The 12918-nt window shown below is 42.8% G+C and overlaps 1 protein-coding gene across 1 annotated transcript in view; it reads right to left on the reverse strand.

Moving 5' to 3' along the window:
• The window catches only part of LOC124716836 (ice-structuring glycoprotein-like), a 114470-nt gene that overhangs the window by 15258 nt on the left and 86294 nt on the right, over nt 1–12918 (reverse strand). Inside the window, exon 6 of the mRNA XM_047243389.1 lies at nt 202–386. Within this exon, the coding sequence (XP_047099345.1) occupies nt 202–386 (185 nt within the window). The remainder of the gene's footprint in view (nt 1–201; nt 387–12918) is intronic.

Consider the following 12918-nt stretch of genomic DNA (forward strand, 5'->3'; position numbering starts at 1 on the left):
GGTGGCTTGCGGAACATGGATGTGGATGTAGATGTAGATGTAGATGTAGAGAGAGAGAGAGAGACAGACAGAGAGAAAGACAGAGAGAAAATTACTGGGGAGTGAGAAGTACCCTCAGCCATATAGATAATAAGGTGGCTCGAGAAGTGTAGATGTAGTATATTGTCAGAGAATTTTACAGAGAGAGAGGGTGCTACTCACCAGAGTGGCCTTCATGGTGTTTGGTGGTTGGTGGTTGTGGGACTGCGGCGACTGTATCTGCAGCTGAAAGCTAGTGGTGCCGTCTGGAGCCGAGCTGGGTCCTTTTATACCGGACGCTGGCGGCCGCAGCGACTGGTTCCACCGGAATGGTGAGCCAGCCGCCTCACTCACGCCCCCACTAAACACTGCGGGAGCAGCCGACTTAGCTACCCACTACCGCCTCCACGAGCTGACCCTCAGTCTGGTTCCAACTTTCGGGCGATGCACACAGCTCTGATTCGACACTTGCTCATCGAATTCTTAGAAAGTTTTGCCGATATTCGAGTTCTTCACCATCAGATACTGTCGTCTTCAAAATATTTAATATCACGTGTCTCTTCTTACTGTAGTCGGCGGTGAATGCCGCGTAACGTCGCTTACGTAAATTTCTTTAGCGACACGTTTGTACAATGTTAAGAGTGACTGATTCTGCGTCGTCAGATTCAAGCCGTCTTTGTGACTCAGAAATATCCGAGCAGCATTCGCTGGGGGAGAGTCTCAGTTTGGTGCCACATTTCTGGTGTACCACAGGGTTCTGTACTGGGACCTTGGATAGTGCCTGTTCGTTGCATTTGTATAGTCTGCCGATAACCTGCTTCTGCACAACAACTTGACTGTGGTCCTTAAAACGTCAGAATGTAGTTAGTCCAATATGTTACTTCCTATTGTTTTCGACGGTGAACTGTCCATAGCCTTGCGTAAATGTCTTATAATATGTTTCTAGACTGTTTGATGTGTCGACAGACTGATATTGTCGTCGTGATCCACAAAGTGTGCAGCAAGCATTTGTACACGAGGATCATCAGCTTGGCGCAAGCTTTCGGACGTTCCACACAGTTCTGTACTGAGACCTATGTTAGCTCCTGCTCTTCAACGGTTTAGAATGTTTCTGTCGCTATTCAGAGTCAGCGCCGTCGGGCTCCTATCATTTTCAAAGCATCACCAACCTTCTCTCGCCTTTCCTGATTTTTCCAACAGTGAACACTCCTCATTATTGCGTGGTAATCATTTCGCAGCTTTATTGAGCGACGCGTTTCTATATTGTTTTGAATGGTAGTATCATTCAGTATTGTTAGATTAGAGCCGTCATCCGCCAGTGCCACAGCAGGAATACCCAGGCGAGGACCAAACGCTGGCCGGGGTGGCCGAGAGGTTCTAGGCGCTACAGTTTGGAACCTCGCGACCGCTACGGTCGCAGGTTCGAATCCTGCCTCGGCCATGGATGTGTGTGATGTCCTTAGGTTAGTTCGGTTTAGGTAGTTCAAAGTTCTAGGGGACTGATGACGTCAGAAGTTAAGTCCCATAGTGCTCAGAGCCATTCGAACCATTTTAGAGGACCAAAATTTCTTGCTTGCCAGGCGGTTCTGTACCGAGACCTGATTTCGTGTTTTCCCGGCATGTTTGTACATCGTTGCTGCTGATTAGATTACTATCGTCTTCCAAGTGTTACTACGATTTTAGTCACACGTGTCATCTTATACTGCTGTCGTCACTTAAGATTCTGCGTGTTTGGATAGGAAACCTAACGCGTATTTCTTGGACTACACGTTTCTACAGCGTTTAGAGTGATAGATTTTGCGTCGTTGGATTAAAACAATCGTTGGAATCCGAGAAATTCCCAACAACGACAGTTACCCGTGGACACATTATGGTTCAGACGTGTAAGTGCCTCTATTCCGAGACGTGTTAGTGCTTGTTCGTCACATTCGCACAAATTTCCTTTAGGTACTTAACTAAAAGGTCGCCGTGTTCCTGTAGACTTGAAGACATCCGTAAGCGTCTAGTGCCAAGTGACAATTCGTACTATCGTCGACAGTGATCTCTCTACAGCGGTGTACAGCGTGTCTTATGTAAATTTTTGAACGGCACGTTCCTTGAACGTTCATAGTGACATTGTAATTGTGTGAGGACTACTTAATGACGCTAACGCTTCGTGAATAGCAGCGGCGGATACCCTCAGTCTGGCTGAAACTTTGAGTAGCAGCGTACGTTCTTATACTGAGACTTCTACAGCACCTACTTGTCGTGTTTGTACAAAGTTTCTGCTGATATTTTGGTTCCACACCATGAAAGGGAAGCAGTGGTTGGGAAGGGAGTAAGACAGGGTTGTAGCCTCTCCCCGATGTTGTTCAATCTGTATATTGAGCAAGCAGTAAAGGAAACAAAAGAAAAATTCGGAGTAGGTATTAAAATTCATGGAGAAGAAATAAAAACTTTGAGGTTCGTCGATGACATTGTAATTCTGTCAGAGACAGCAAAGGACTTGGAAGAGCAGTTGAATGGAATGGACAGTGTCTTGAAAGGAGGATATAAGATGAACATCAACAAAAGCAAAACAAGGATAATGGAATGTAGTCTAATTAAGTCAGGTGATGCTGAGGGAATTAGATTAGGAAATGAGGCACTTAAAGTAGTAAAGGAGTTTTGCTATTTGGGGAGCAAAATAACTGATGATGGTCGAAGTAGAGAGGATATAAAATGTAGGCTGGCAATGGCAAGGAAAGCGTTTCTGAAGAAGAGAAATTTGTTAACATCCAGTATTGATTTAAGTGTCAGGAAGTCATTTCTGAAAATATTCGTATGGAGTGTAGCCATGTATGGAAGTGAAACATGGACGATAAATAGTTTGGACAAGAAGAGAATAGAAGCTTTCGAAATGTGGTGCTACAGAAGAATGCTGAAGATTAGATGGGTAGATCACATAACTAATGAGGAAGTATTGAATAGGATTGGGGAGAAGAGAAGTTTTTGGCACAACTTGACCAGAAGAAGGGATCGGTTGGTAGGACATGTTCTGAGGCATCAAGGGATCACCAATTTAGTATTGGAGGGCAGCGTGGAGGGTAAAAATCGTAGAGGGAGACCAAGAGATGAATACTCTAAGCAGATTCAGAAGGATGTAGTTTGCAGTAGGTACTGGGAGATGAAAAAGCTTGCACAGGATAGAGTAGCATGGAGAGCTGCATCAAACCAGTCTCAGGACTGAAGACCACAACAACAACACCATCATTTTTAGACTGTCACTAAGCAGTTAATGCCATATGCTGTTTCCTGCTGTTATCAACTGGAATCGCTCCATTCTGTTGTTTACGGATCCTTGTATAAATGTCTTCCACGATATGTTTCCAGAATGCGCAGATTGATAATTTTATTCTGCTTTGTCGCGTTAAGGCCTTCATCTAAGTGTTTCTCGGTATAAAGTGTCCACGAAATTCCTATCTACATCTATACAAGGCGAACAACAATGAACGTGCTCTCATCTTACAGCTCAGTTCCATGCACACAAGCAATGTAAATTATTGTCCGTAACAAAAATTCACCGTGTGAGTGCTTTTGCAAAAAATGAACATCATAGAGTGGGAAATCGGTAAGGTTGTAAAACCGTGTGCAGAAATTATGTACTTCTAAGACATTATAGCAGCACTACCCAGTTGCATAAGTGAGTGGAATCTGGATTATAATACATAAAATGGAGAATCCGGTGCCAGTTATTGCCTCATTTGCTATTTTTGGTCAGATGTAGTTTGCTGTTTTGTCTAAAACTGACATGGTGAGACCGTGGCTGTGTACAGTTAATGTAGGTTGATTCTTACAAAGAAGAAGACAACAATCAGCCACTATTAATACTGCTGTTTATTTAATTAAATAGCGCCGTAACCGGTTTCGAACTGACAAGTTCATCATCAGACGGCTGTTCACAAGATTTGCAAGATACGCTTTACATAATCGTCCGCTTTTGATTTTTATTCTTCCACGGAGGCGAAATATTCTTGGTGTGTTGGTGCCATCGAAAATTCCACCCGATTTTGTTGCGAAGTTGCAGGATTGTATTTTTTCAAATATTCCAAAATATGTGCAGCACTTATATGATTTGCACAATATGGTGATGTGCAAATCATATAAGTGCTGCATTACTTCTTATACGCTTCTGTTGAAGAAATACACTTTCGCCGCAGAAGGACAGAACTCCGTGGAAGCATATGATTTATATTATCAATCCTGCCCGCGAAAGGTAAAAGTCCCGAGTTCGAGTCTCGGTTCGGCACACAGTTTCAATCTGCGAAATATGATAGCTGCGAAATAAAGTCACGAAGGAGGTATGCGACCATGCTGAAAAATGTGTGAAGTCTACAAAATGCTGAATAGGTCGCTGCGGAACAAGTCATTGACTGCAAAATAACTGACATTATATTGTAATATTACGCGATTCGAACACTGCTGTCATTAGATATCCTAGAATATAATGTTATACATAGATACAAAAGTTACGTGTTGTAGTAGTAACGATCATAGGCTCACGCTTACGGTCGTCACTGCTACTGTATTAACTTTTTTATCTGTGTAGAACGTTATGTTCCAAGATATCGGATTATGGCAATGTCCGAAATGCACAATATTGCAATAATAAAGTCAGCTTGCATCCAGTCAGCGACTTACTCCCCAGCATTTTGCAGACTGCACGTACTTCTATCAAGAAGTAAGTTGGAGTAGCGTATATTTTTTGTGTTAAGACCCAGCCAGTTCATTTATGATAGGTTTTGGCTAATAATTTCCTTCCGTGGCATCAGAAGGTTTTTGAAACGTGCTAGCATATATGGTTATAATTCTGTCTTTAGAGTCCGTCACGGTTTATTATAATTCTTACAGAAATTCATTATTGAGTCGGCCTTTTTTTCTGTCAGGCTTCTACCTGAAACTTTTCGGTAGATAGTTTGTTTCGGCGCCATTAGGCTGCATTCAACATAATACATTTAAGCACAACTGCTGCTCAGACAGTTTTTCAGTGTTATGATCCAAACGATTCCACAGTACGTGGGCGTGTTGAAAAGTGATGCTCATGAGTTTTATTTGTGTGTGGAAGTTCTTAAAGCTGTCTAAATAAAATTTACTTTATTAACATTCTACAGCTTTATTTTTCGTTCTTACAGTTTATTTCTAGACATAATCACACAGGCAATGACAACATTTCTGCCAACGAGAGACAAGCTCGTCGATAAACTCACTGTAGAATATTTAGCATTTTGACTGAGTCACAACGTCACCTCTTCAAGCATCGTTTCATCACTATCAGAGTGAATTCCTTGGAGCCAAGTTGGGATTATGTGATGATCGACAAAAGGGCCTAAGATAGTTGTAAATGCCGCTGCTCTCGTGTATAGTGTGGCATTATCATGTTAAAGGAACACTTCTAATTCGTCAAAGTAGATTACAGCTCCCTATTTCTCACGCACCGACATACAGTACCTACGATACACACCACTAAAAATCACTGAACTCCATGTCAAGCGCTGTGATGCGTTTCGCCCGTTCAAGGTATCATCAGATAATCTGGGGAAAACACAGACTGGTGTAAGTAAAACTTGCTGTTAAAGGCAATAATAAATAAATGAATTAAAAATAACAAGAGGAAGACATATACCGATAGGACTAGGGGGTTCAGGGCCATATTTGCTTTCCAGGGGATGGTGAGAGGCATAAATTTCAACTCATAAAATACAGCACTATGACAGAGTTTGCGGAATGAAAACTCTTGCTAATTGTGACCGAGGCGTGGATTGTAATGAAAAGTCTCATAGATCTGGGAGGCAACAGCCGGATAGCCACTGTCTACCTACAGCAACACAGAAAAAGATAATGACAACCGCGAAAAGAAAGGTGCTAAAGCGTGCAAGGAGTACCTAATTCAGGCAAGTGGGCATATTCAGTGAACGTAAAAAACTCACTAATGCAAAATGCACCCCCATAAAAGCTAGGAGTCACACGTGAACCTTAAATAAGTCCATCTTGTGCAACCAAGGCTGTTTTCTTTCTGTACTTACACTCCGCTATGTCACGAGCTGTAATTCGAAACACTGTTTCTGCAGAAGGGTGCAACTTTCACCAACGAAGCGTGTAAGTCGAGCGAGTAATATGCATGACGTAATAAAAAATTCGATTAATTTCCAGCACGCCTCCGTAAGTCAAGAGTCATCGCTCGCTCTATGCAAAGCATTCGGGCAGACAGCCACTACATCGTACCATTACATTGCTTTGAAATCGTCCCTCTGCATTATTCAGTCAGGAGTATAGATTTACTACTTTGCGGTGGCTTTTATTTCTACGGGGGCTATTCGGAAAGTAAATTACGATCGGTCACGAAATGGAAACCACTGTGAAAATTCCGAAATTGCTTTGCACAGGTCTGGTGGGCGATGTCTCCAGTACGCCCGTCGATCGCTTCACGTCGCTATTTTCGGTTCTGAGTGCACAGTGAGCATACGAAGGTGCCCAGGAAATAGCGTTTCCCACCAAGTTTGAGGGCCTGGAGAGAGATTCAGCCTGATATCATGCAGCCCACACAACGTAACTGTAATGCGGTTTCTTCTGCATGACGATTCTCGGCCGCACTCTGTGCGGGCAATGGAGATGCTCCTGCAGCGTTTTCGACGGGAAGTTTTTGATCACCCACAAAGCAGTCCGTAACTGGCTGCACCTGAGTTTCATCTCTTCTCACACGGACCGCTCGCTTTTAGCACAGTCGACACGAGCGTGGAGTATTGGCAGAAAGCACAAGCTGTTGCCTTCTATGACGAGAGTTTTGAAAAGTTGGCCAAACGCTACGACATGTGTGTAAGTCGGGGCGACGACTACCTAGAGAAGTAGCTGCAAGGTGTAGCTGACTGGTGAAAATAAAACATTTTTTTTTTTTTTAGTTTAGTTACTCAATGGTTTCAATTTCGTGACCGATCGTAACTTACTTGCCAAATAACCGTTGTATTTACTGGTGACACCCTATGATCGCTTGCCTAAACTTCCATCACAATTCTGGTTTCTGTATTTTCTGTTGCGTTTAATATCCATTTACTTTAGATCCTATAAATTCACTATCGTTACAACGCAGTCTATTCCACATTTATAGGGTGATCCCGAATAGCACACAAAACATTTGAGAGGATGTTCAGAGATATTTCCTCCATTTTTATGTATGAGGGACCCGCGTTCTCCAGTGGGTCATTACAGAATAATTATATACTCCGATTTCTTATCCTAATATATCTCAGTACCGCTATCACGACGGTACGCGTTTCGAGTGCTGTTTGGAAACAAACGTGTTCCATTCGCTCAAGGTACTTCCTGTTGAGAACAGTAAGCCGACTTTACTCTACACCTTCATGATGGTATTCAGTACTATTGTGTTCTATTTCAAGCGGTGACAGAAGTATTATTTTTAAAATAACTGAATTCGGCACAATCATATTATTTCTAACGGGACAACTGGTTTCGGCCGAAAACGGACACTGCTCGATCTACACGACAAATAATTTTAAAGAAAGTGAAAGAGGAGTTTGAGGTGTCGGAGGGTTGCAGCATTGCTCTGTGTTTAGTGTGTGATTTGTACCTGGTCCTCAGGCGAGAGTGTTTCATCACATAGCACTGACATTACCATCGGGCAACATTTACCTCTCACTTCTACAATATTTCTTCCAGAACACAGAGCTAATCTATCACAGATGCACAAATTCCAGATCCCAACTACAAATATCACTATTAACATTTTGAGGGAGGTACCGACGTCAGTCGCAATTTTGTACTGAAATGATTCGGTAGCAGAAATTGAAAATTTGAGCAAAACCGCAACTCGAATCGGCATCTCCGGCTTTAAGCGAGCGATTGCTTTAGTCGCTTCACCTACCCGAAAACGCTTTCCGTCTGATCCAAATTCTAGACTTATCACGTCTCTGTCCATTTATCTTACACCCCCTACAGTGTTTACTGTATTCCTGAGCAAGGGTTCGGACTCTTCACTGCATCCGCACCGAGGATGTAATACCAAGCTTACAGATATACTATATAGTCCAAAAAAGAAGAAAAGGGAGAGAGAGAGAGAGAGAAGAGAGAGAGAGAGAGAGAGAGAGAGATGCGCCGCGAGGTAACTATCGGAATGGGGAGAAAATCGGTAGGTGTGAGTACGTGTACAGACAAACAAATGATTACAATTACAGAAACACTGGATGATTTATTGAAGTGAAAGAACTTAACCAACTGAGAAAGTTGATAACGGGCTGGTCCACCTCTGGCCCTTATGTAAGTAGTTATTCGGCTTGGCGTTGATTGACAGAGTTGTTGGAAGTCTTCTTGAGGGGTATATTGCCAAATTTTCAATGTCAATAAAATTCACCAATAGCCGTACACTTAAAAATATTTTATTTTATTCTGAGGGCAACCAGTTTCGGCATTTCTTTTTGCCATCTTCAGGCCCCATACGCTTCTGTCTAAATAGACGAAATTGTCGGATAGCACCGTAAATCACTGGATATCGTGAACTGCGAAAAGTTCGTTTATTTGGATAGAAGCGAATGGGGCCTGAAGATAGCAAATTGAAATGTCGACACTGGTTGCTTTCAGAATAAAATTAAATGTCTTTAGGTATCCGGCTGAGGTTGAATTTTATTGACATTGAAAATTACTTACCAGCCGATCTCCCCTGGCCATGATGGACCGACAGAGAGTGAATGTGAAATTTTGTCCATTTGCCGCGTTAGAGCGTCAAAATCCCGATATGGATGTAGGAACCCCCCACCATAATACTCAAGACGTGCTCAACTGGGAAGAGACCCGGCGACCTCGCTAGTTAGGGTAGGGTTTGGCAAACACGGACGCAAGTAGTATATATTCTCGTGAGCTGGTGGACATCATCTTGCTCAAATGTAAGTGAAACGCCTGCGCTAGTAGGACAGAGCGGATTAGGGTGCCAAAAGGGGCTAAAATGAGTTCCTGTCAAGTGCACTCAACATACCAACTTTATTTATCAACACACAATATTACAACAAGGATGCAAAACACTTAATACTTTAATCGACCTCCCTCGATTATACTTTGGATCGGCTGTAGGCCACTCTCAAAATCCAAGACACAAGGCCTAAGCAATAAATTGAATTACAAGGTTCCTCTGGAAGTTTCACCCAAAAATATTTCCTAAATCTTCACTCTAAGGACTGCTACGGTCGAAGGTTCGAATCCTGCCTCGGGCATGGATGTGTGTGATGTCCTTAGGTTAGTTAGGTTTCATTAGTTCTAAGTTCTAGGGGACTGATGACCACAGATGTTAAGTCCCATAGTGCTCAGAGCCATTTGAGCCATCTTCAATCTAAACAGGCTTAAGGCCTTAGTAGTTTAATGGATCTTGGATGGAGGCCGTATATTAAGCAATAAGGCGAGTTACAATCAAAAGGCAGAAGGCCCTATCTTAAAACATTTCATGTAAAAGGGCTAGACTAGTACATTAATTTAAGAGATATTAAAACTCGGCTGAAGGCCGCACATCAACCAAATAACTAAAATCCAAACAGGGAAATTACTATTTAGCACACAGGGAACCGCGCTCAGAAGTTTCCAAGTGTCGGCCTGGGGTTGCAAATACTGGATGTCCGCGCCACCGTATCATCCGTACCAGACTGCTGCTACATCGTGTCCTCAATTCTCACGTCGCAACTTCAACCGCTCCAGGTCCGATCTCAAACTGACTGCCTTAAAAGGAAACAAAACGGGCAGTAATATGTCGTCGACATGCTTCTGTGCTGTAAGGGTACAGCTGATGACAACCAAATGGATCCTGCTGCGAAAACAAATGACACGACAGGCCATCACTGCTGGTTGTCAGTCCATTTGGTGGCGACAGGCTGCCCACGGCATCTCCAGACACGTCTTCGCTCATTGGGGCTCAGTTCGAAACGGGACCCACACTGAAGACAATTCTACTTCAGCCACTGAGAGTTCATATCGAAGGCGAGTCTGGAGACACCATACGGCCTGGCTACCAAGAGAGATGATCTGCGATGCCTTCTCTTTTAAGCCAAGACATCCTAATGGCACAGCGCTATGTCAATGATTTTCTAAGCCCCGCTTTGTTGCAAGTTATCTTGGGCTTATATTTTAGGACGATAATGCTCGTCTTCACATGACGATAGTTTCTACAGCGCGTCTTCGTGCTTTGCAAATCCTACCTTAGCTAGCAAGGTCGTTTTCCTCTCCGGATCTGAGAACGTCTGGAGCTTTAAGGGCATAGCCCTGTAATTATCTCTGCATATTGACTATCTAGCGCGCCAGTTCGACAGAATTTGGCGCTATGCCCATCAACTCTGCTAGGGACCAGAGCAAGATCAGTGGCATATTGGCTTTCTCAGTTACATAGCTCTTTCACATGAATAAATCATCCAGTTGTTCTCAAATTGTAACCGTAATCAGTTGTTTCGCTGTACACGTACATGACATCTACAGCCCTTTGTCACATTGGGATAATTCCTTCGTGGTCGTCGCTGCTTTTTTTTTTTTTTTTTTCCTCCGAGTGTATATGTGGTTTCTGTTCCTTCGGACATATTCCGTCTTGACACAAACGACATATTTTTTACTTTCGCCACAGAATTATTTCAATGCCCAATTGCGTCTGACCCCGGTACCTCCCTCATAATGCTGATATTTATGGTGCTGTATCAAAAAACAGTGGTGTTTGTTACGTGGGGCATGTCTGACAGAACTGACGTAACACTTATGTAGTATTCACTATTGATCTCAGAGACCTGTCTTATACAACAAATATTACAGAATGGCACTATAACTGTGGACATGAACTGCACTTCAAGACTATTCGTATAGCTAAAATCCGACAGAAAAGTATTACAAGGAAGTTCCTTAGCAAGTTATTCTACATACATTACGTAACTATAAAAGGTATTTCATCTACATCTACATCTATATGGATACTCTGCAAATCAAATTTAAGTGCCTGGCAGAGGGTTCATCGAACCACCTTCACAATTCTCTATTTTTACAATCTCGTAGCGCGCGGAATGAATGAACACCTATATCTTTCCGTACGAGCTCTGATTTCCAATATTTTATCGTGCTGATCATTCCTCCCTATATAAGTCGGTGTCAACAAAATATTTTCGCATTCGGGGGAGAAATTTGGTAATTTAAATTTCGTCGGAAGGTTCCGTCACAACCAAAAACGCTTTTCCTTTAATGACGTCCAGCCAAAATCCTGTATTAGTGTGACACTCTCTCCCATATTTCATGATAGTACAAAACGTGCTACCTTTCTTCGAACTTTTTCGATGTACTCTGTCAGTCCTATCTGGTAAGGATCCCACACCGCGCAGCAGTATTCTAAAAGAGGACGGACAAGCTTAGTATAGGCAGTTTCCTTAGTAGATCTGTTACATTTTCTAAGTGTCCTGCCAATAAAACGCAGTCTTTGGTTAGCCTCCCCCACAACATTTTCTATGTGTTCCTTGCAATTTAAGCTGTTCGTAATTGTAATACCTAGGTACTTAGTTGAATTAACGTCTTGTAGATTAGATTGATTTATCGTGTAACCGAAGTTCCTTTAAGCACTTATCTGGATGGCCTCACACTTTTCGTTATTTAGGGTCAACTGCCACTTTTTGAACCATTCAGATATCTTTGCTAAATCGTTCTGCAGTTTGTTTTGACCATCTCATGACTTTATTAATCGATAAACGACAACGTCATCCGCAAAACAACCGAAGACGGTTACTCAGATCGTCTCCCAAATCGTTTATATACGTAGATAAGGAACAGCAAAGGGCCTATAACACTACCTTGGGCAACGCCAGAAATCACTTCTGTTTTACTCGATGACTTTCCATCACTTACTACGAACTGTGACCTCTCTGACAGGAAATCACAAATCCAGTCACATAACTGAGACGATATTCCATAAGCACGCAATTTCACTACGAGCCGCTTGTGTGGTACAGTGTTAAAAGCCTTCCGGAAATCCAAATATACGAAATGGATCTGAAGTCCCTTGTCAATAGCACACAGGGAATAAAATTAAAAATTATGGGTTGAAAGGGCATACGATGTTATTTCAATGATAACAAAATCAATTCAAATTTTCAAAGATCGTTCGTGAGCGTAGTTGTCAGTATGATGTTGATCACTTTTGCTCTGCACACACACTAATTCGGTTGAGATGGGTCTAACAAAGCCATCGAATCCTCTCCTGAGGTAAGGAGAGATCTGGTCCCTAATATCTGGGATACTTGTCTCACCAGCAGGGAGTTGACTTACTGGCCGGTCCCACACCTCTTCTGTCGAGGACAGAGCTGGGGATTTTACTGGCCACAGCAGTAATTCAGCATCACACACCCAATTAAAAGAGACACTTGCAGTCTGTGGACGAGCAGTGTTCTGTTGATAAATTATACCATGATAATAACCCATGAGATGTAACTCTCATAGAGGGCTGTTCGTGACGTATCGTTGTACTGTCAGAGTTATATAACTCATGACGTCCATACTCGATGGGTCTCCACACCATAATGTGAGGAGTAAAATCACTTTGCCACTGTAGAACTTCGCAAGAATAGAATCACTGCCAAGGTTGCCACCACACTCGCTGACGACTGTAATTCGGGGCAATGCAGAACCACGATTCGTCGCTGAACACAATATGACACCATTAATCAACAAGCCACGCTTCCCTGTGTTTGTCTGATGGTGTCCGGAGCAGTGGTACCAGATGACACAGAACGTTACAGTGAGTTCACTACGTGGTAACAATACCAAACACAACGCTAACAATGTCTGGTGCCCGATCCACGCGTCGCAGTGAATAGCAACTCTCATTCATATTCCCGCCGGTGGCCTATACATGCAGTAAGTCTCGCTGAC

The sequence above is a fragment of the Schistocerca piceifrons genome, chromosome 9 (genome assembly GCF_021461385.2).
Source record: "Schistocerca piceifrons isolate TAMUIC-IGC-003096 chromosome 9, iqSchPice1.1, whole genome shotgun sequence".
NCBI classification, from domain to species: Eukaryota; Metazoa; Arthropoda; class Insecta; order Orthoptera; family Acrididae; genus Schistocerca; species Schistocerca piceifrons.